The sequence below is a fragment of the Nerophis lumbriciformis genome, linkage group LG13 (assembly GCF_033978685.3).
Source record: "Nerophis lumbriciformis linkage group LG13, RoL_Nlum_v2.1, whole genome shotgun sequence".
In the NCBI taxonomy this organism is placed as follows: Eukaryota; Metazoa; Chordata; class Actinopteri; order Syngnathiformes; family Syngnathidae; genus Nerophis; species Nerophis lumbriciformis.
The window spans coordinates 33,803,971-33,827,194 of record NC_084560.2 but is presented as its reverse complement, the minus strand read 5'-3'; the positions used below and the strand labels follow the sequence as shown (position 1 = coordinate 33,827,194).

General features: G+C 38.8%; 1 protein-coding gene across 1 annotated transcript in view; it reads right to left on the bottom strand.

The window, feature by feature from the left end:
- The window catches only part of LOC133613433 (protein ITPRID2-like), a 50,145-nt gene that overhangs the window by 14,563 nt on the left and 12,358 nt on the right, over positions 1–23,224 (bottom strand). The window contains exons 4-11 of the mRNA XM_061970971.2: positions 18,619–18,658; positions 18,449–18,544; positions 12,252–12,399; positions 8,773–8,833; positions 3,277–3,384; positions 2,829–3,204; positions 2,568–2,754; positions 368–419 (exon numbers count right to left, since the gene is read on the bottom strand). Of these exons, the coding sequence (XP_061826955.2) occupies positions 368–419; positions 2,568–2,754; positions 2,829–3,204; positions 3,277–3,384; positions 8,773–8,833; positions 12,252–12,399; positions 18,449–18,544; positions 18,619–18,658 (1,068 nt within the window). The remainder of the gene's footprint in view (positions 1–367; positions 420–2,567; positions 2,755–2,828; positions 3,205–3,276; positions 3,385–8,772; positions 8,834–12,251; positions 12,400–18,448; positions 18,545–18,618; positions 18,659–23,224) is intronic.

Here is a 23,224-nt window from a genome sequence, read left to right as displayed (position 1 = left end):
AAAGACCAAGTACAGAAGTGCGCGTATCGAGACGCAGGCAGAGAGCGAAGCTGTCTTGAAGGAATAAACGTGTGACTGGAGTCCTGCAAGCAATCAAGTGCTAATGAAAGTCCCTGAGAGACATGTTTATAGCTTTACTTATGTAACAGATTTACAACATGGAAATGTTCTCTTCTACTTTAACTCTCCTTGTCACCTAGTCCCTGCCACTATTAGCCATTAAATCACTCACTCTCTCACACACACACACACACACACACACACGCGCGCACACACGCACACGCGCACATGCACGCACATGCGCACAACCACACACGCACACACTCGCAGACTGAAAGTCAGTAGGGTTGAGAGTGGGACGTCTCACCTGAGATCATGGACGTTCTGGTTAGAAGAGTGTCGCCTTCGTTACTCTGAATCTGAATTTGAAAAGAAAATGACGTGTTACTGCTGAGTCACAGTAAAAACTCAGCATACATAATTTCTGAATCATTTTATAATTTTTTTTTTTAACATGTCCTGTCCTTAAAATCATATTGTTGAAGTAGATCAGCACTGTCCAAACTGCGGCCCACGGGTCAAGTGCGTCATGAGTTTAAAAAGGAATCTTGGGAGATTGCAATTATTTTTAAAGTTTAACTCTTTTGATGCTGCCATTTTATCACCGTCTGGTGGACTACATGAGATCTTTCTGGTCAATGACCGTTTATTAGGCACTGAATGCACAGCATTTGTTTATATCACGTAATGCAAACAACCTTCCCTTGTCATGGTGCAAAAAAAATAAAAAAAATAAAAAAAATAAAAATCCAACAAACACAAAATGTCAAGAGACATGGTCACTGAATTTTGTGGATATTATTTAAGAAAATCCAATCACCATAAAAAAAAAATCCAAATTACACCATTTTAAACCATTACAAAGCATTACGGAAAAAAGCACACACTTATCCATGTTTGGCGCATTTTAGCTGCTTGATATTTCTGATTGATTACAAAACTTTAAGGAGGTCGTCACAGAAGTAAACAAGGTAGGAGTCAAACTTTCACATACTCTTAATGTCCAATTATATTAATTATATATCCATTGTATTATCAAAACAACATCAGCATTTAATGATTTTATGATCGGGCTGGGCAATTATGGCAAAAATAATAATCCAGATTATTTTGATTGATATTATAATCATGATTAAATACATGATCATTCATTTGAAAACACGAGTATTTATTGTACCATCAAAACTCAATAAAAAAACAAAAACAAAAAAACCCCAACATAAATTAGCAACAAATAAACCACAACAAGTTAAATAATAAGTTAAATAACAATAGTAATATAAAAAAACCCAATAACATTCAGTTTTTAGATTCTAATCTTTTTTCGTTTCATTTTTGACCTTTTACACTTATTTTACCACCAAGTAATTTTTGTGTCAAATAAAATTTTATAAGATCCTTACATTTATTGGTGCAATACATCTTTGGACAATTCTACCAGTATTTTAGTCAAAAAAGAATAATTATGTAAATGCATCAATAAGTGCTTGAAGTACATTTATGTTAGCGTATGGTACTTTTCTGAAACCTTTATTTTGTTAGCGCAGTCATTAGGGTATTAGCGCTATTATTGTTAATTATTGTGTGCTGTGCTGTTGTTCTCAGCTTGACGAGTAAAGAGGCGACTTTGAGGCTGTTAAAAAAAAGAGAGCCCCTCTCAAGTTGAGACTGCTGTTTGTACATTGATGCTACATTCATGATGTCATTCACAACAACACAACAGATGACATGTGTTGTGTGTGTATGATTGTTTGTACATTGATGTTACATCCATGATGTCGTTCACAACAACACAACAGATGACATGTGTTGTGTGTGTATGATTGTTTGCACATTGATGTTACATCCATGATGTCGTTCACAACAACACAACAGATGAGATGTGTTGTGTGAGTATGATTGTCTGTAAATTGATGTTACATCTATGATGTCATTCACAACAACACAACAGATGACTTGTGTTGTGTGTGTATGATTGTTTGTACATTGATGTTACATCCATGATGTCGTTCACAACAACACAACAGATGAGATGTGTTGTGTGAGTAGGATTGTCTGTAAATTGATGTTACATCTATGATGTCATTCACAACAACACAACAGATGACATGTGTTGTGTGTGTATGATTGTTTGTACATTGACGTTACAGCCATGATGTCGTTCACAACAACACAACAGATGTATTGTTTCTCCATTTTGACTTTCTCTTCTCACTCCATGCAGATAATCAACCACCAGACAACAAGATGGCGCAACCGAAAGTGACAGTTGATACTGTTACCTGATTGGCCTGTCCGTCCCTTTGCTTAACGAACCACTTCCTGTTTTGCTAGTCGCCTTTGTTCGTGCAACCAACCTTGCTTGGCAACGTCTAACGCGATATATGTGGATATGGTTTTATGGGCCCAGCCCTATGTTCACACACCTACTAAAGAGACGTCAAAAGACTGATGACCAGGTTCGAGCCTGACCTCACACTGTTCGACTTGAACTAGTGGACACCTACCTCCTCCATGTCGAAGGAGTCGGTCTTCTCCGTCCGCAAATGAAGCAGCTGTAGCGGGGCCAGGGTGGGAGGAGCTCTGTCAGCGACTGAAGTGACTTTCTTTTCATCTTCTCCTGCCGTTTGTTTGTCTTCTGTCCGACTGGCCGGGTGAGAGTCTGGCTGATGTTCGCCGCCGGGTCCAGAGTTGCTGGGGGAGGAGATGACCAAAAACTGAGTCAGTTTACCAACAGGATGGACTCCGTCAAGATGGACTTTCCCTACCTGTCGTCTTTTAGGCGCTCCGTCTCGCCATCCCCGCCGGCTTCCTCAGCGACCGTCGCCAGGGAGCAGCTGTCCTTCTTGCGAGCGTGCTTCTGGCCGGCGGCGTCGGAGTGGTGATCGTGCTCGGCAGCGCTGTCCTGTGCTGGGTGGCCGTTTGCGAGGCTGGGGTCGGGCTGACTTCTGTCGGTAGGCTGACTTTTGTCGGTGGCCTGACTGGATGCACCGGAGCCTGACGACTCTGAGGACGCCGTCAGCAGATGGTGCTTGCTCAGTGTTTTCTTCAGCAGCTTGGCCGCGTTAAGGGCCGGGTTTCTCTTTTTCAGAGGCGGCGGCGACTCCTCTTTGGCGCTGCCTGCCCGTCCATCGACATCACCCCCTGCATGCATTGCAGACTAATTAGGATAGGGAACCACAGACCTCAACGTCCGTGCTTGGTTACCATGGTTACCTTGATCCCTGCTGCTGAAACTTTGGACCTGCTGACCGGAAACGTGTCCGTAGAGCTGGATGAAGGTGTTGGCCACGTTGGTCAAGGCCTCGATCTGACGGAAACGACCTGAGAGACCAGAGACCAGTCAGTCCATTTGCTAGATAGTCAGAACTAGGCAACAGTGTTGTGCTTCCATACTTTTCAAAATAAAAGGGCACCACAAAACATTTCATTAGTTGTTTTTTTTAACAGAAAATACATTAAACATCCATCCCATCCATTTTGTACCGCTTGTCCTGTTCGGGTTCGCGGGGGGTGCTGGAGCCTATCTCAGCTGCTTCGGGCGTAAGGCGGGGTACACCCTGGACAAGTCGCCACCTCATCACAGGGCCAACAGATAGACAGACAACATTCACATTCACACACTAGGGACAATCAACCTATCCCCAGGTGCATATCTTTGGAGGTGGGAGGAAGCCGGAGTACGTGGAGGGAACCCACGCAGTCACGGGGAGAACATGCAAACTCCACACAGAAAGATCCCGAACCCAGGACCTTCGTATTGTGAGGTACATGCACTAAGCCCTGTACCACCATGCTGCCTTACATTAAACATGTTTTTTTATTTTTTTTTTAGCAATTTAAACTTTTCCAACTAGACTGAAACAGAGAAACCAATAAAAAAGGTACACAAATGAAGCGCACTATTTAAGGAAGTGGTCCCGTATCTCCACAGCTCAGACGCTTCCTGCTGCCACCGCTTTAATCTCAAACTAACACAACACCAATTTGCCTCACATACTTGCTGTGTTTTTTTTGTTTTGTTTTTAAAAAGCGGATGCCGACTGCTACGTTAGAATTTTTTGGGGGGCAAAAAAAAAAAAAAAAAAAAAAATGAGCAGAGTGACGGCTACGTTGGGATTGAAGACAGATGTCAGTTGGCCTTCCTTCCTCCTCGGAGTTTGTGTAAGAGGAGCTCCAGCAGGACTAAATACTTGTCAGTCTGTTATGAAACACACGCTGTGATGTCATCACAGGGAACACTGCACAGACGCGACACCTTCACTGACATAATGAAGCCTCAAATGCCATATATAGCAGGGGTGTCCAAAGTGTGGCTAATGTTTTACATTCTAAAAATACTATTAAAAAAAACTAAACTTAAAAAAGTGCAATAGATCGAACAAGTGAAATGGAACAAGAATGAAATGTTGACTCTAATAACACAAAGCTGCAATGCAGACTGATTATTTGAAAGCTGACATTGCTCAAAAAATAATAATGAATCAAAATCCATGTTATGAATTATTGACCTATTTAAGGTTCCAATTACTTCACACCAAATATACCACATTGCATAATTTGTGTTTTCCATAAGAAAAAGTGTTCTTTGACAAAAAGGGTATAAAAACCCCCCCAAAAACCCACATGAAAGTAAAAAAGTAAAAAACATTAAAAGTAAAAAAAAATAAAAAGGGTATGACTTATTTTTAACATTATTATGAGTGGGGCCCTTCTGGATTCCCAATTATTTCAGTGGGACTTTTTTAAGCTGTCATTGCTCAAACAATAATGAATTCAAATCAAATTTGTAATAAATGATTGACCTTTTTAAGGCTTCAATTACTTCACATTAAAAATTACACTTTGAAATATGTTTTTTTGGGAAAATATTGCATATTTTGTGTTTGCCATAAGAAAAAGTTTTGTTTGAAAAAAACAAACATGAAAAGATAAGAAAAACGTATAATGGACTGATAAGTTTGAAGTTGATTTGGAGACTTACATCACTAAAAGAATAAAACAAATGTATGTATGACTTATTTTTAACACTTTTATGAGTGGAGCCCTTTTGGATGCAGAAGTATTTTAGTGGGAATTTCTTTTAACTGTCATTGCTAAAAAAATAATGAATTCAAATCAAATTTGTAATGAATTATTGACTTTTGTCTTCTATTACTTCACATCAAAAATCCCACTCTGAAATATTTTTTTTGGGGGGGAGAATATTGCATATTTTGTGTGTTTGCCATAAGAAAACAAAGTTTTCTTTAACAAAAAGGGCATAAAACAAACAAAAAAAACCACATGAAAAAATAAAATCTTATAATTGACTGAAGTTCATCTAGAGACTTAAGCGTTGAAAGTTTAAAAGTTTAAAAAACGTGGAACTTATATTTGACACATTTATGAGAGGGGCGTTTTGGGATCCCCAAGTATTTTAGTGGGACTTTTTTTTAAACTGTCATTGCGCACAAATCATGAATTAAAATCAGAGTTTTTATGAATTATTTACTTTTTTAAGGCTTCAATTACTTCACATAAAAAAATTCCACTTTAAAATATTTTTGGGGGAATATATTGCATATTTTGTGTCTTTGCCATAAAAAATAATTTTTCTTGGACAAAAAGGGCATATAACAATAACTTTAAAAACATTTATGATACATTTGAAGTTGATTTGAAGACTTCCAAAAAATACTTATCTTTAACACTTTTATGAATGGGGCCCTTTTGGATCCCAAATAATTTCAGTGAGACTTTTTTTTTTTTTAAACGGTCATTGTTAAAAAAGTATGAATTAAAATAAATTGTGTTATTAGTTATTTACCTATTTAAAGGCTCTGATTACTTCACATCAAAAGGTACACTTTGGAAATGATCTTTGTTGTTTTTTTGTTTGCAAAAAAACACATTAAAATATGATAAAAACTTATAATCGACTGATAGATCTGAAGTTGATCTAGAGACTTTAGCATTGAAAGTTAAGTTAAAAAAAAATGTATGACTTATTTTGAACACTTTTATGAGTGGGGCCTTTTTGGATGCCCAAGATCTGAATGGGACTTTTTTAACCAGCATTGCTCAAAAAAAAAAAGAATTGAAATCAGATTTGTTATGAATTATTGATCTTTTTAGGGCTCCAATTACTTCACATCCTTTTTGAAATATTTTTTGGGGAAAATATTGCATATTTTGTGTTTTTGTCAAATCAATTTTTTTTTCTTTGATAAAAAGTGCATAAAACAAACAAAACACATGAAAATGTAATAAAAAATGAGTATGGACCGATACATCTGAAGTTGATCCAGAGATGTAATTGTTGAAAGTAAAAAATAAAAATGTATGACTTACTTTTAACACATTTATAAGTGGGGCCCCTTTATATCCCCAATTTTTTTTTTTTAAATGTCATTGCTCAAAAAAATGGTGAATTAACATGTCATTTGTTATGAATTATTGACCTATTTAAGGCTCTAATTACTTCACATCAAATATTGCACTTTGAATTTTGGGGAAAATATTGCATATTTTGTTTTTATCATAAAAAACGGTCTTGACAAAAAGGGCATAAAACATCTAAAAAAAAAAAATCAACAGATAGACCTGAGGTTGATCTAGTGAATGAAAAAATAAAAATAAAATAATATATGACTCATTTCTATCCCAGGACCAAACCTGAGAGGAGCGCTAAAAAATAAAAAAAAACATGCATTGGTTTTGAAAGTGCATGTTTTGATTATTCAGTGGAAAAAGTTTGGACACCCCTGCTCTACAGCAACTTGAGGGTCATGTGACCAAGACAGATTGTTCCTGCTGACTTGGCTCAAGCACACAAAAGCAGAAACAGGAAGTGAGGAATGAGAGATCATTCTTCCCCTCGCCACAATGTCCCCCAAAAGAGTCTTGTGGTTGCATAAGGAGCATATATCCCAGGAAGCCATGAGAGAATGTTCCCCCACAGGAGACAACTTCCAGGCTTTGACAGAAAGAGCAGTTGGACCCAAACACAAAGTGGACTCAGAGTCAAGTCTGTTACATCATCAACACGGGTCTCTACGAAACCCACCTCTCAAGAGCGGAACAGATCCACTTCCACACGGCCTTCAGCTTAAAGGTCCTTGTGAGAACGTCTGTTGCCTCTCAAAACACAACCTTCATCTTAGTTAGCTTGGTGAAGAGGACAGTTAAAGGAGAGCTCCATTTGACTTGCACCACAGTTATAATACATGTACCAACCAGCCCACTAATAAACATATCAGTGTTTTGTAAAGTTAAAGTTGAAGTACCAATGATTGTCACAGACACACTAGGTGTGATGAAATGTGTCCTCATTTGACCCATCCCCTTGTTCACCACCTGGGAGGTGAGGGGAGCAGTGGGCCGCAGCGGTGGCCGCGCCCGGGAATCATTTTCGGTGATTTAACCCCCAATTCCAACCCTTGATGCTGAGTGCCAAGCAGGGAGGTAATGGGTCCCATTTTTTTAGTCTTTGGTATGACTCGGCCGGGGGTTTGAACTCACAACCTACCAATCTCAGGGTGGACACTCTAACCACTAGGCCACTGAGTAGGTAGACACCACAAATAGATACCCTGGATCACAAACACACATTATTACACGCCTGGTCTGCCAGAGATTAAGAAGACATAGCAGGTGGGTTCAGTGTTGCCAACTTTGTCGCTATAAGGAGTGGATATATCGTCGACGAAATATCGTCATACTTTTTCTAACTTTATTATATTTATATATGTTGCCATCCAAGCAACGTTACCGTGGACGCCCCTGCTTATTTCAGCAAGACAATGCCAAGCCACGTGTTACATCAACGTGGCTTCATAGTAAAAGAGTGTGGGTACTAAGACTGGCCTGCCTGTAGTCCAGACCTGTCTCCCATTGAAAATGTGTGGCACATTATGAAGCCTAAAATACCACAACGGAGACCCCCGGACTGTTGAACAACTTAAGCTGTACATCAAGCAAGAATGGGAAAGAATTCCACCTGAGAAGCTTAAAAAATGTGTCTCCTCGGTTCCCAAACGTTTACTGAGTGTTGTTAAAAGGAAAGGCCATGTAACACAGAAGGGACGGCAAGTGATTCCAAAGAATTGATAAACTAGGAACTGGTTCTGAACAACAACAACCGCTTTTCGATACCTAACTCCAAATAAAAGTGGAAACAATCCACAGAGTCAAATAATTGCAGTGTAGAAGAGACGGGACGAGCAAACACACAAGCGCAGACCGAGAGGTGGGAGCCCAAAGGGGTCAAGCGTGAGTACGCCCTGAAACCGTGGACTGCACTGCACCTAATAAAGTGGCCAGCGATTCATCTTCCCTTTTTACAGACGGCGTGACAATTAAGCTGTCAAGACGAGTAGAGTCAGCTGTTTCAAAGCCCAAAGGTCCAGAGGAGAACTTCAGTCCGAGTTCTGAGAGGATGAAAACAAGGCTTAGGTGGTGTCAACACATCCCCTTAGAAGGACATGGAGGACCACTGACACCTTCAATTAGCCAGCAAGTCACACACACTGGGCCACCAAAAGAGGGCAGATCTTATTGGGGTGTGTGTGTGTGTGTGTGTGTGTGTGTGTGTGTGTGGGGGGGACACAAACAGATCTTTGTCCAGCCTGGCTGTAGTCGTCCAGGCAATTGGCAAAGAGCCCAAACAGGCAGAGGAAGCAGCACAAGCAGCGTGACAACAGTGGAGAGTGTTGTGTGGACAGTACTCACTTGTCAGAGCAAAGTCTGGGTTCTCCACCTCCATGCGCTGTAGCTGCGCTTCCAAGTACACCTGCAGCACAAACACAAGAGTTGCAACATTTGGATAATATTGTGTCGCAAGTTAGGCTGCCATTAAAGGGAACTGCACTTTTTTGGGGGGGTTTGCCTATTGTTCACAATCATTATCAGAGACATTTTAAAAATGAAAAAAACGCTTGAAATATGTGGCTAATGGGAGTCATCGTTGTAGTCTTCAAAACCCTCCATCAATGTTTTATATACACACTGCAAGTACATACAGTCGTGGTCAAAAGTTTACATACACCTGTAAAGAACATAATGTCATGGCTGTCTTGAGTTTCCATCGTTGTAGTCTTCAAAACCCTCCATCAATGAACAAGGAGGATTACCTCCAAATTCTTCAGGACAACCTAAAATCATCAGCCCGGAGGTTGGGTCTTCGGCGCAGTTGGGTGTTCCAACAGGACAATGACCTCAAACACACGTCAAAAGTGGTAAAGGAATGCCTAAATCAGGCTAGAATGAAGGTTTTAGAATGGCCTTCCCAAAGTCCTGACGTGTGGACAATGCTGAAGAAACAAGTCCATGTCAGAAAACCAACAAATTTAGCTGAACTGCACCAATTTTGTCAAGAGGAGTGGTCAAAAATTCAACCAGAAGCTTGCCAGAAGCTTGTGGATGGCTACCAAAAGCGCCTTATTGCAGTGAAACTTGCCAAGGGACATGTAACCAAATATTAACATTGCTGTATGTATACTTTTGACCCAGCAGATTTGGTCACATTTTCAGTAGGCCCATAATAAATTCATAAAAGAACCAAACTTCATGAATGTTTTTTGTGACAAACAAGTATGTGCTCCAATCACTCTATCACAAAAAAATAAGTTGTAGAAATTATTGGAAACTCAAGACAGTCATGACATTATATTCTTTACAAGTGTATGTAAACTTTTGACCACGACAGTATATATAATGTAGTAACAGACACCTTCATAACAATATGTAATACAGTATGTACAATATACACACTGTAAGTATATATTTAATGTAGTAACAAACACCTTTATAACAATATGTACAATATACACACTGCAAGTATATATATATAATGTAGTAACAGACACCTTCATAACAATATGTACAATATACACACTGCAAGTATATATATAATGTAGTAACAGACACCTTCATAACAAAATGTAATATGTACAATATACACACTGCAAGTATATATAATGTAGTAACAGACACCTTCATAACAATATGTAATATGTACAATATTTACCGTTTTTTGGTCAATTTGGCACATTTATTTCCGTTACCGTTGCAGTGCACTTCTGACTTCTGGTAACAAATGTGTGTTCCTACTTCAAAGGTGTCAGATTCAGTAACAAACAACGGAGATTACTATTTCTGGACAAATGAGGGTTCACAACCTTATCTTTTTGAATGTGAATATACTGAGGATGAACTACTGCTTCTTAAAGCGAGCACGAAGGAAGAGTGAGACGTCAGAGCAGACGGAAGCAGAGAAAGTGAGGTGGAGCTGCAAAATGTGGAATTTGAAGCAATGCTATTTCGACATAAATGGAATGCTTACCCAAATAAACCGGAAAAAATGTCCCTTGAGAGTTGGACCATGCAGACAACTGTTCATTTAATGAGTCACACTTTATATTGATCATGATACAAGCAGCCCATCATGCGTGTATCATGACAGACAGCATTCACTGTCTGGCTAGCTGTGTACAAACAAAACATTAAATAATACTTTACAGATACTGTAATATGATTGTTCATGTTTTTCCACTCTTTACAGATTGGTGTCCAATCACATTGTGTTTTGCATTACAAACTCAAACGTGCGGACATAGAAGCTAGCTTATCTCTTGCCGTAGTTAGCTATTACTGCTAATATCGTAGTACGCCGATGTGTTACTACGCTAGAAAAAGAGTTCCTCAGTGTTCACTCTTACAATAACAATGTTGTACAGTTTGATTTTTATACAGGTTACAGAACGTAAATGAAGAATTGTTGGCGGTTTTTGAATGCATTTTTAAAATGATTTAGAGGTAGAAGTGATTGCTGACATTAGCTGCATTTCTAGCTACCAAGAACAAGCCGATTTTTATATGTTAGAATCAGTGTTGGGACTAACGTGTTACTGTAACGGCGTTACTATCGGCGGGAACTAGTAATCTAACGCGTTATTTTTTATATTCAGTAACTCCGTTACCGTTACTACATGATGCGTTACTGCGTTATTTTTTATGTAGTATCGGCTAGAAACTGAGAAGATCTGAGTGTTGCAGCGCTGCTGAAGAGGCGACAAAAAAGAGGCGCGCCGCACGCTGTCTGTGTGTACGTGTGTGTGTGTGTGTGTGTGTGAGTGTGTGTGTGTGTGTGTGGGAGGGGGCGTGTCTGTGTCTACTATCAAGACGTCATGGCGAACCCCGAAGCCGAGTTTCTTAAAATGGAGATATTTTCAGTACGTTTCTTTTATCGACCACAAAGAAAAGAACATTTTAGTTGAATGTAAGTTTCAAATATGCTGAAACAGCGACAAAAACAACATGCTTCGACGAAGCTAGTAAAGAGACACACACTTCACCTCCAACAGCGGCTGGATTTTAATGAGGCACTGCACACTGAAGGTACACACACTCTGTCAATTCTCTTATATACTCTTTCATTTTAAACTTTTAGAGTGTTTGATTATCACACCACTCTAAATGTTTAGACTACAAAGTTCACAAACCTAAAGAGGGATACTAGTGGGCCAGGCTAATATTTCCTTTTCTCTAAACTAAGTGGGGAAATGTGTAGAGTGTTCTGGGCTTCAGACATGATTTTATTTCAGAATTCCTTGAGAAAACGCCTGGTTAGGCTTTATGTATGTAGTGTGTGCCTTTCTTGTTTTACAGCTATGTTGTTATTATGCTGTTTGTTACTTATGTATGTTAAGTTGCAGCTATTTAAAATAGTTTTGTCAATTTGTTCTGGTCTGAAACAAATTGGCCCTTTAAAACATATCTTTGTCTTTGTGTGTTGTATGTAGAGCACATTGCTTAGCAGAGTTCAGTGATGCAAATGCATGTCAAGTTGATCAACAGATTGTATTATTCTCCAGTGCAATAACAGTACTAAAATGAAGGCTAAAAGGGCATTAAATGGGGCCTTAAAAAAATAAAAAATAAAAATATAAGTAACTAAATAGTTACTTTTCACAGTAACGCATTACTTTTTGGTTTAAGTAACTGAGTTACTTTTGAAATAAAGTAACTAGTAACTGTAACTAGTTACTGGTTTTCAGTAACTAACCCAACACTGGTTAGAATACAAAAAAATTGTGAACAATAGGCAAAATTCCAAAAAAAGTGCAGTTCACCTTTAACACTAATATGTAATATATGCAGCATGATCATGCTCTTCAAACGCTGACTATCAGCCATGATCAGTCGACTACCTTGATGTCGATGCCACGCGCTGAGGACGAGCCGTCGAAGAACCTGGAGGGAATCCTGGAGGACATGTCAGGTTCATCTCGACCAAAGCCCAGATTCAGGAGGATTTCCTCCGGGTCCTCCTCGTAAAGGTCGAGCAGCTCTGACACACTGTGGAGGAGCGAACACACCATGGTGACGGTCAGAGCCCATTTGGATTAAAAAAATAATGATAATGACAACATTAAAATACAGTAGTGTAGTAGACCTAAGTATTCATTAAGTACCACCATAATGACATTAAAATACAGTAGTGTAGTACACCTAAGTATTCATTAAGTACCACCATAATGACAACATTAAAATACAGTTGTGTAGTAGACCTAAGTATTCATTAAGTACCACCATAACAACATTAAAATACAGTAGTGTAGTTGACCTAAGTATTCATTAAATACCACCATAATGACAACATTAAAATACAGTAATGTAGTTGACCTAAGTATTCATTAAGTACCACCATAATGACAACATTAAAATACAGTAGTGTAGTAGACCTAAGTATTCATTAAAAACAAGACAGATGTTTTATTTAATATTTTGGCCAACATTACACACAGTTTGAACAGCAACACTGTGTTTGACTTTAGGAAAATAAAACACTGATTCTTTGGCGTACCACTCGATGTAGCGCACTACAGTTTGAGAATCACTGTTCTAATAGTTTAAGCGTACACACAATCATATTATTTTGTACTCACATTTTTATTATGTCCTCGTTTTTATTATAGTTGTATTTATACTTTTTATATCCATTAATGCATTTTATTCTTACTCAGTATTTGTTCTATACTGTTAAAATGCTACACATATTTTTAGGTGAGGGAATATTCTACCTCGTGAGACATCACATGGAAATATGGCACCGACTTATGGAATGTTTGCAATGAAAAGTCAACAACAACAAAAATCATAATAATTGCCACCAAAGTCGTAATATTTGTGTAGGTCAAATTATTCTGATCTACATTTTATCCTATGACTGATACTAGGGATTGCTTCCTTGGTAAAAACACAGTTCAAATAAGTATTGCAGTAGATAACTAAAAACATGAGCGCTGTCATACAAAACAATCTTTGACTAGTGTTTTGCATAATAGTGACATTTTTCCCCAAAATGTGTAACTGTGACAAAAGCCCCAAAACAAATGTCCACCACAGAGGACGCCCCCACGGTCCTTAGCTTTCTAAAAATGAAGAATTGAGTTGAACAGCCCTGGTGTGAAGTATGGACGCATATATTCAACAATTATAAAAACATATGAATAAATATGAATAAACAATGACTCCGACTTATGAATAAACATTTTATCAATTAAATCTTTTTTTAATTTATTTATTAATTTCTAATTTTTATATGTAGTCATAATTTTTATTTAAATTTAAACAATTATCAAATTTACAATGTATTTATTAATTTACACTAGTGAATAATTCATTAAATTGTATGTACATTTTGTACTGTTTTATCAGAAAAACCCTGTACAGTAAAACCTTGTTTATCGCTGTTAACTAGTTCCGGGCTTGACCGTGGTTAATCCATTTGAATAAAAATAAAATGTTTTTATAGCTAGGGCACAAAAAATATGTTTACGACCTTCTAAATTTGTGTTTTTAACATTACAACAGCCCTCCTCTATAGATGAAATAATACCACATAAGGCCTTTTTCCACTTTTACTGGAACTTTCCCATTTACTAAAAGTCATAAAAGTTCCGCCTGTGTTTCCACCTGAGACTAGCCAGTTAGATTTAGTTCTTCAGGAACCTTTCAGAGTGCTGGCCAGCAAGGTGGGACTTTTGAAAGGTTCCCAGTACTTTTTTGGGGGTGGGCTGTGCTGTCCAACACTGATTGGTTGAACACAGTTGAGGGCGTTCCTAAAACATATTTTTTTACAGCGCCGCCATTTACACAATACTATACGACTTGTTTATTTCTTGTGTGTTTTTTATTACAACAAACTTGACGACGGAAAGAAAGAAGAACAAAAGGAACTTTTGTGGGGCATCTTTGTGCTGAAAACAAGGCCACTGGCCCTGAGAATATCCCTTCCAGATTCCTCAGGGACTCTGCTACCACCATTTCCCCAATCATCACAGAAATAATAAACCTCTCAATTAAACAAGGCCAAGTACCAAAAGATTTCAAGATAGCAAGACTAACTCCCCTTTTTAAAAAAGGAAGCAAATTAGAACCTGGTAAATACCGACCTGTTTCTATTCTCAATTCCATTTCGAAAGTAATGAAAAAAATAGTTTATGAACAGGTTGATAGATACCTTGCCTCTAAAAAAACTCATGTACAAATTCCAATCCGGCTTCAGAACTAACCACTCCACTGACACATGCCTTCTTTATCTGACCGACCACATCAAACATGAGGTGGACGCGGGAAAATACTGCGGCATGGTCATGTTGGACCTTCAGAAGGCCTTTGACACCATAAATCACGCTATACTGTTGGATAAGTTTAAAGCAATCGGATTTGATAAACCTCATCGAGCTGGATGCAATCTTACTTGGAGGGGAGGAAACAGGTGGTAGAGGTGAACGGCACCCTCCCCCCCACCCCCTCACAGTAAGCTGTGGAGTCCCCCAAGGCAGTATATTAGGGCCTTTACTGTTCCTAATATACATAAACGACATGTCATCAGCATGCGACTGTGAATTGTTTCTGTTTGTGGATGACTCGGCCCTGCTGTTATCCGGCAAGGACAAATCACAGGTGGAAAAAATCCTCAGTGCCGAACTCTGTAGAATTTGCACCTGGCTCGCTGACAATAAGCTATCCATACACTTAGGTAAAACGGAATCCATCCTATTTGGGTCCCAAATCAACCTTAAGATAGTCAGTGACTTCACTATTAAAGTGGGTGACATTGTGATCACCAGGAAAGATGAGGTCATCTACCTAGGTTCCATTCTAGAGGCTAATCTTTCCTGTGATAAAATGACAACCAAGGTAATCAAAAAGGTCAACCAACTAACAAGATTTCTCTACAGAATTTACTCTCTGGTCAACAAAAGCACCATGAAGATTCTAGCGGGAACTCTCATTCAACCTTTTTTTCGACTACGCATGCACCTCCTGGTACCCCAGCACCTCCAAAACCCTCAAATCAAGACTCCAAACATCCCAGAACAAGCTAGTCAGGTTACTTCTAGACCTCCACCCCAGATCACACCTCACTCCAACCCACTTCTCCAAAGTGGGCTGGCTCAGGGTGGAGGACAGAGTAAAACAACTTGCACTGAGCCTTGTCTATAAAATTTGCTACACCTCCCTGATACCGAAGTACATGTCAAACTACTTCCATAACGTAAATGACCGCCACAACCCCAACACTACGGGGAGCTCCACAAACCATGTCAAACCCAGATTCCGATCTAACAAAGGTCTTAACTCATTCTCCTTCTATGCCACATCAATATGGAATGCACTCCCAACAGGTGTAAAAGAAAGTGCATCTCTATCCTCCTTCAAAACCGCACTAAAAGAGCACCTCCAGGCAGCTACAACCCTAGCCTAACCCCATCCCCCCACCACATCCCACCTCCACGGATTGTAAATAATCAAATGTAAATAATCAAATGTATATACTTGTTCTTATGCTTTCTGAGCTCACTATGTTCCCCGCTCGCTGTACATATCCTACGAAGTGAGACCTACTCTGTTACAATGTCCATTTCTCAGATGATATAATTGTTGATGACTGAAGTATGCTGATAGCAACCCAACCCCCCCACCCCCTGCCCCAACCCCCTCCGCATCCCACCCCCCGGATTGTAAATAATGTAAATAATTAAATGTATATACTCTGATGATTAACTTGTGTGATGACTGTATTATGCTGATAGTATATATTTGTACCATGAATTGATTAACGTGACCCCCGACTTAAACAAGTTGAAAAACTTATTCGGGTGTTACCATTTAGTGGTCAATTGTACAGAATATGTACTGTATTGTGCAATCTACTAATAAAAGTTTCAAAAAAAGAATGCTGATCAGTGGAACTATATTGCAGTGTTTTTACTCAGTCTTTAAACTATATGTAGTTTATTGTTGTTTATCATCTTTGAAAACTTAATTTCCATCCGCGAAGCTACTAGAAGTGGACAGACTCTTTTAAACATATTTAAGTAGGATTATGAAGGCGGACTGGAAACAACGACCTCAGCTGCTTACTACTCCGACTTTGTTGGATAAATGTGAAATGAAGGAGGCAGCACACGTGTGGAATGACATCAAATATTAACTACCGTATTTTTCGGAGTATAAGTCGCTCCGGAGTATAAGTCGCATCGGCCAAAAATGCATAATAAAGAAGGGAAAAAACATATATAAGTCGCATTTTTTGGGGAAATGTATTTGATAAAAGCCAACACCAAGAATAGACATTTGAAAGGCAATTTAAAATAAATAAAGAATAGTGAACAACAGGTAATAAGTGTACGTTATATGAGACATAAATAACCAACTGAAAACGTGCCTGGTATGTTAACGTAACATATTATGGTAAGAGTCATTCAAATAACTATAACATATAGAACATGCTATACATTTACCAAACAATCTGTCACTCCTAATCGCTAAATCCCATGAAATCTTATACGTCTAGTCTCTTACGTGAATGAGCTAAATAATATTATTTGATATTTTACAGTAATGAGTTAATAATTTCACACATAAGTCTCACCCCCGGCCAAACTATGAAAAAAAACTGCGACTTATAGTCCCAAAAATACGGTATTTACTTTATTACATGTTGTAAAAGTAGTCAGTGACACTCCATTTGTGTAGTTGTTAGCCTCAACCAGAGTGAACAGAATGCTAATGCTAACAAGCTAACGCTAAAGCAGATGTGGTTGTGTTGTCATTGACATTTATTATTTATATATTGTTATTTACAGATAAACACAAAAACATTTGTCATTTATATATTGTTATTTACAGATACACAAAAACATTTGTCATTTATATATTGTTATTTACAGATAAACACTGATATTTATTATTATATATTGTTATTTACAGATAAACACTGACATTCATTATTTATTTATAGTTATTTACAGATAAAAACTGACATTCATTTTTTATATATTGTTATTTACAGATAAACACTGACATTTACTATTTATACATTGTTATTTACAGCTTAAATGGACCAAAAGGAATCACCTGACCCTCATGAATTCATCATTTACTGTATTTCTGACTGTGCGGACAAAAGTCTGACTTTTTATGAACAATTCAGTACACTTTATTTTTTAAACCATATCATTTTGTATATTATTGCTTTGTATTTCATCTACTTACATTTTAGTAAAATAACTGTGACCTAGAATTGTCTGTTTATTTACATGATATCAGTGTAGAAATATCGTAAACCACTGCTCCATACGTCATCAGCCTGATTTGTATTAACTACCTGACCTGTGAAATGTGGTGTAAACACAAACCACACACTTCCACAGGAACACATGGTTCCTGAAATTAAAGGTTCTCGGAACCAAAAGAAAAAAGGCCTACAGTCACCTTGACACTGGTTTTACTCAATATAGTAATGCTGCCTGAGGCTGAGCCAATCAGTGGCCACAATACTAAACTGATAGATTTGCTCTCACTTAGTAGCCAATACTACTGTAGTATTGACATGTGTCATTAATTACACTACTGTAGTATTTACATGTCATTAATTATACTACTGCAATATTGACATGTGTAATTAACTTAGCTAATATGCTTGAAAATGTCCCAAATTCATATTATAGCCACTTCCAAAGACATGCACCTGGGGATAAGTTGATTGGCAACACTAAATTGGCCCTAGTGTGTGGATGTGAGTGTGAATGTTGTCTGTCTATCTGTGTTGGCCCTGCGATGAGGTGGCGACTTGTCCAGGGTGTACCCCGCCTTCCGCCCGATTGTAGCTGAGATAGGCTCCAGCGCCCCCCACGACCCCAAAGGGAATAAGCGGTAGAAAATGGATGGATGGATGGATTCTTAAGGTAAACATACAACACAGAGAAATCCCAGTCCAAAAGGCTGCACTTGAACACAGCACCAAAACCACAGCGAACATCAACTCCACACCAGCAGGTGGCAGCACTTTGACAAACTGACAGACCAGAATCAGCGCCAAACGAGTACCCACCTAGACACGGTGCTGCTCTTCCCGGACCCAGTGGAGTTCATACTTCTTCCTTTTTCCTTGAACTGACTCCTCTTCTGGTTGGCGGCGAGACCAGCGCTGAAGGGAGGAGTGTGGTGGCATGTGAGCAAGCGAGAGGCTGGTTTTATGGCATTGAGAAGAAGCAGACTCACCAGGATCCAGTCTTCTTGTTGCCGGATTGAAGATGGTCGGCTGCGGAGACACAGGTCAACACGGACGTTACAGGAAGCGTGTAAGTGCGCACTGTACTGCAAAAGTAGCAGGAAACGAGTCCAAACAGTAAGAGTACCTTGAAAAGAGAATTCTCTTCAAAAGGAGAAAATATGTCCCTTTGTTACTGAAAGTGAGTATTTTTAAATCCTGCTTGGTAACTGATTGGAAACCAAAACAATACCTTTCACCGTCATGGTGTGGTAAACAAAGCGTTCATTTCCTGGACAGATTATTAATCTCATTCCAAACTCATGATGTACTAAGGTGAGATCACAAGAGATCTTCAGGTTCTCATTTTTTTAATAAGTGACAACCTATAAGGAGGACAAGTAGTCCATAGACTTTGACCCGGTTCTTGAATTCATAAAAAAGTATGCTTTTGTATTTACACACCAACATTGACGTTTGTTTATAATCATTAGACCAGTACTTCATATATAGTGGGGCGGGCATGATAAGGTGTTGGGAGGGTGTGAGGTGTCAAAGGAAAGGGTCTTCAAGTATTAGTGCCTTTTTTCATTCTTGAACAATACTTAGGCCTTCAGCTAGGTGGCAGCACTGCTTGAAATAATCAACAGGTTTAGCTGGGAAGTATGAGCAAGTACAGTATATCGGTTGACATCCATGAAATACCGATATATATATTTATAATCATTACACCACTATGTCTTAAAGGCCTACTGAAACCCACTACTATTGATCACGCAGTCTGATAGTTTATACATCAATGATGAAATCTTAACATTGCAACACATGCCAATACGGCCGGGTTAGTTTACTAAAGTGCAAATTTAAATTTTGCATGACATATCCTGCTGAAAACGTCTCGGTATGATTACGTCAGCACGTGACGTCGCGGATTGTGGAGGACATTTTGAGACAGCATGATGGCCAGCTATTAAGTCGTCTGTTTCATCGCAAAATTCCACAGTATTCTGGACATCTGTGTTGGTGAATCTTTTGCAATTTATTCAATGAACAATGGAGACAGCAAAGAAGAAAGCTGTAGGAGACTTTAGCAACACAAACACGGCCGGTGTTTCATTGTTTACATTCCCGAAAGATGACAGTCAATCTTTACCATTGGCCTGTGGAGAACTGGGACAACAGAGACTCTTACCAGGAGGACTTTGAGTTGAATACGCAGACACAGTACCGTAAGTACGCTTCCAAACATTTGATCGCTTGCCCGTACATGCGTGCCGCTATGTGCATGTCAGGTAAATAATTCAATGTATACACCCTGATGATTATCTTGTGTGATGACTGTATTATGATAGTATATATGATAAATAAATAAATAAATGATAAATGGGTTATACTTGTATAGCGCTTTTCTACCTTCAAGGTACTCAAAGCGCTTTGACAGTATTTCCACATTCACCCATTCACACACACATTCACACACTGATGGCGGGAGCTGCCATGCAAGGCGCTAACCAGCAGCCATCAGGAGCAAGGGTGAAGTGTCTTGCCCAAGGACACAACAGATGTGACTAGGATGGTAGAAGGTGGGGATTGAACCCCAGTAACCAGCAACCGTCCGATTGCTGGCACGGCCACTCTACCAACTTCGCCACGCCGCCCCCCCATGATAGTATATATCTGTATCATGAATCAATTTAAGTGGACCCCGACTTAAACAAGTTGAAAAACTTATTTGGGTGTTACCATTTAGTGGTCAATTGTACGGAATATGTACTTCACTTTGCAACCTACTAATAAAAGTCTCAAAAAGTCTCACGTACGTAACTTTGGGGAAATATATGTGCTGTATGAACGAGGTGAACGGTACTTTGGGCTGTGGGATTGAGTGTGTTGTGCAGGTGTTTGAGTTGTATTGGCGGGTTATATGGACGGGAGGGGGGAGGTGTTTGTTATGCGGTATTAATTTGTGGCATATTAAATATAAGCCTGGTTGTGTTGTGGCTCATAGAGTATACATACGTCTAGTGTTTATTTACTGTTTTAGTCATTCCCAGCTGAATATCAGGTCCCACCCGCCTCCCACAGCATCTTCCCTATCTGAATCGCTCCCACTGCCCTCTAGTCCTTCACTCTCACTTTCCTCATCCACAAATCTTTCATCCTCGCTCAAATTAATGGGGAAATCGTCGCTTTCTCGGTCCGAATCGCTCTCGCTGCTGGTGGCCATGATTGTAAACAATGTGCGGATGTGAGGAGCTCCACAACCTGTGACGTCACGCTACTCGTCTGCTACTTCCGGTAGAGGCAAGGCTTTTTTATCAGCGACCAAAAGTTGCGAACTTTATCGTCGATGTTCTCTACTAAATCCTTTCAGCAAAAATATGGCAATATCGCAAAATGATCAAGTATGACACATAGAATGGACCTGCTATCCCCGTTTAAAGAAGAAAATCGCATTTCAGTAGGCCTTTAATTAGTGGGGCGGGCATAATCTTTTTTCCTGATGTATAGAAAGGATAAAAGGCTCCGTCTTAAAAGATGCAGAATGTCATGAGTTTTCTTTTCCAGCCTGTCGAGGCTCGTCTCACTCAGCCGAAATCCTTCTTTTCTCCTTGAATGCAGCGTGTTCTCTTGCGAGCGCCAATTACACACACACACACACACACACACACACACACACACACACACACACACACACACACACACACACACACACACACACACACACACACACACACACACACACACGCACACACACACACACACACACACACACACAACCTCTTATGCTAAAGCACCTGGTCCATATCTCAACTTCACTAATTGACTTGCCATCCTATTCATGCATTATGACCGTGGTAATCCTCCTAGGCATCATGTTAGCATCCCGCGTGTGTCAGGAAGTAGACTGAGCCCCTTACATGTCTATTATCTGTAAAGTCATCTGTTGCCTTTGTGCAGGCAGCTTCACGCTCACCTTTGTTTTCATTTCAACAACTCTGGACTTGACACACACAAAGCCTTAGCACGCATCTGTGACCACAACTATGAACTCATCCACTTCCACTGAGTCGCGCCAAGAGCTTCCACACAAATGCTGCGTTTCATTGACTTTCACCCTTGGTCTTTTGAGCAGGTAAGTGCGTTCACACGGAGAAGTACGTAACGATGTAGAGTGCACTGTCAGTACCCGGATGTTGCGCTCCAAATTAGGGATGTCCCGATCAACATTTTTGGCCCTCGATCCGATTTCTAGAACCCGATCAGATATTTAAAAAAATATTTTTTTAAATTAATCAGACCAACAAAATAATACACATAAATACAATAATAATACAATTCCAAAACCAAGCACGGCCCAGCAACATTCAGAATAGCAATCAACAGAGCAATTGAGAGGACACACAAAACAATCCAAAAGTAGTCAAACAAAAATGAATAATATCAACTACAGTATCAATATTAATAAAAATTCCAACATAACAGTGATTAAAAAAATCCTCATTTACATTATCATCACAGCCATTTCTAAAAAATAAAATAAAAACATTTAAAAAATGAACAATAGTGTCACAGTGGCTTACACTGGCATCGCATCTCATAAGTCTGACAACACTGTGTCCAATATTTACCACAAGGATAAAATAAGTAATATTTTAGGTTCATTTAATAGTTAAAACAAATTTAAATAATGGATCGCATATTCCAAGATATGACTCATTATTATCTCAACTAAATGCAGTTTTTTCTACCGATATCATCTCCATAACTTGTATACCAGTCAGTATTTATTATGTATGAGTATTTATTATGTGTGTACAGCAGTCAGTATTTATTATGTGTGTATACCAGTCAGTATGTATTATGTGTTAGTACCAGTCAGTATTTATTATGTGTGTGTACCAGTCAGTATGTATTGTGTGTGTATACCAGTCAATATGTATTATATGTGTATACCAGTCAGTATGTATTATGTGTGTGTGTACCAGTCAGTATGTATTGTGTGTATACCAGTCAGTATGAGATGGACTATCAACATCTATCCATTTTTTAAATATTACTGTTTTGTTATGATGCATATTGAAAGAAATGCATTTTGATTCTTTTATGACACGTTACTAAATTGATGCAGATCACCAAGAACACAAGTTTGCAGTGTCATTGGGATGTTTATAATGTGATTGCTTTGACAATAGATTATAGAACTGAAATGTTTTTTCAGCAAGTAACTAAAGTAAACAATAGTTTTTATGAAGCTTATATTATTAGGTGTAGACTTTGCTAGGATTGTCGCAAATCAGATGATGTATCACATTTGTGGTGTTGAATGCTAAATGCATTCTTTTTCTAACCAAATAACTGGGCAGTAGAAGGATGAAGATGTATTCCGACAAGCTTGTCAACTTTGACAGCCAATTTAGGGGCATGAACGACACGAAAAGACGCTTGGTTCCACCCCCTTTTCTTCACGAGGACTATGAGTCATTCTTCATCTAATCGGGAATATAACAAGATTCCACCAGTCGGCATCCTGATGACAGCAGACATTGTACATTAAGTGATGTTTTATTATGTTTGTTGGGTCTCATGAAGTCTGCAGTGATTAATAATCATTGA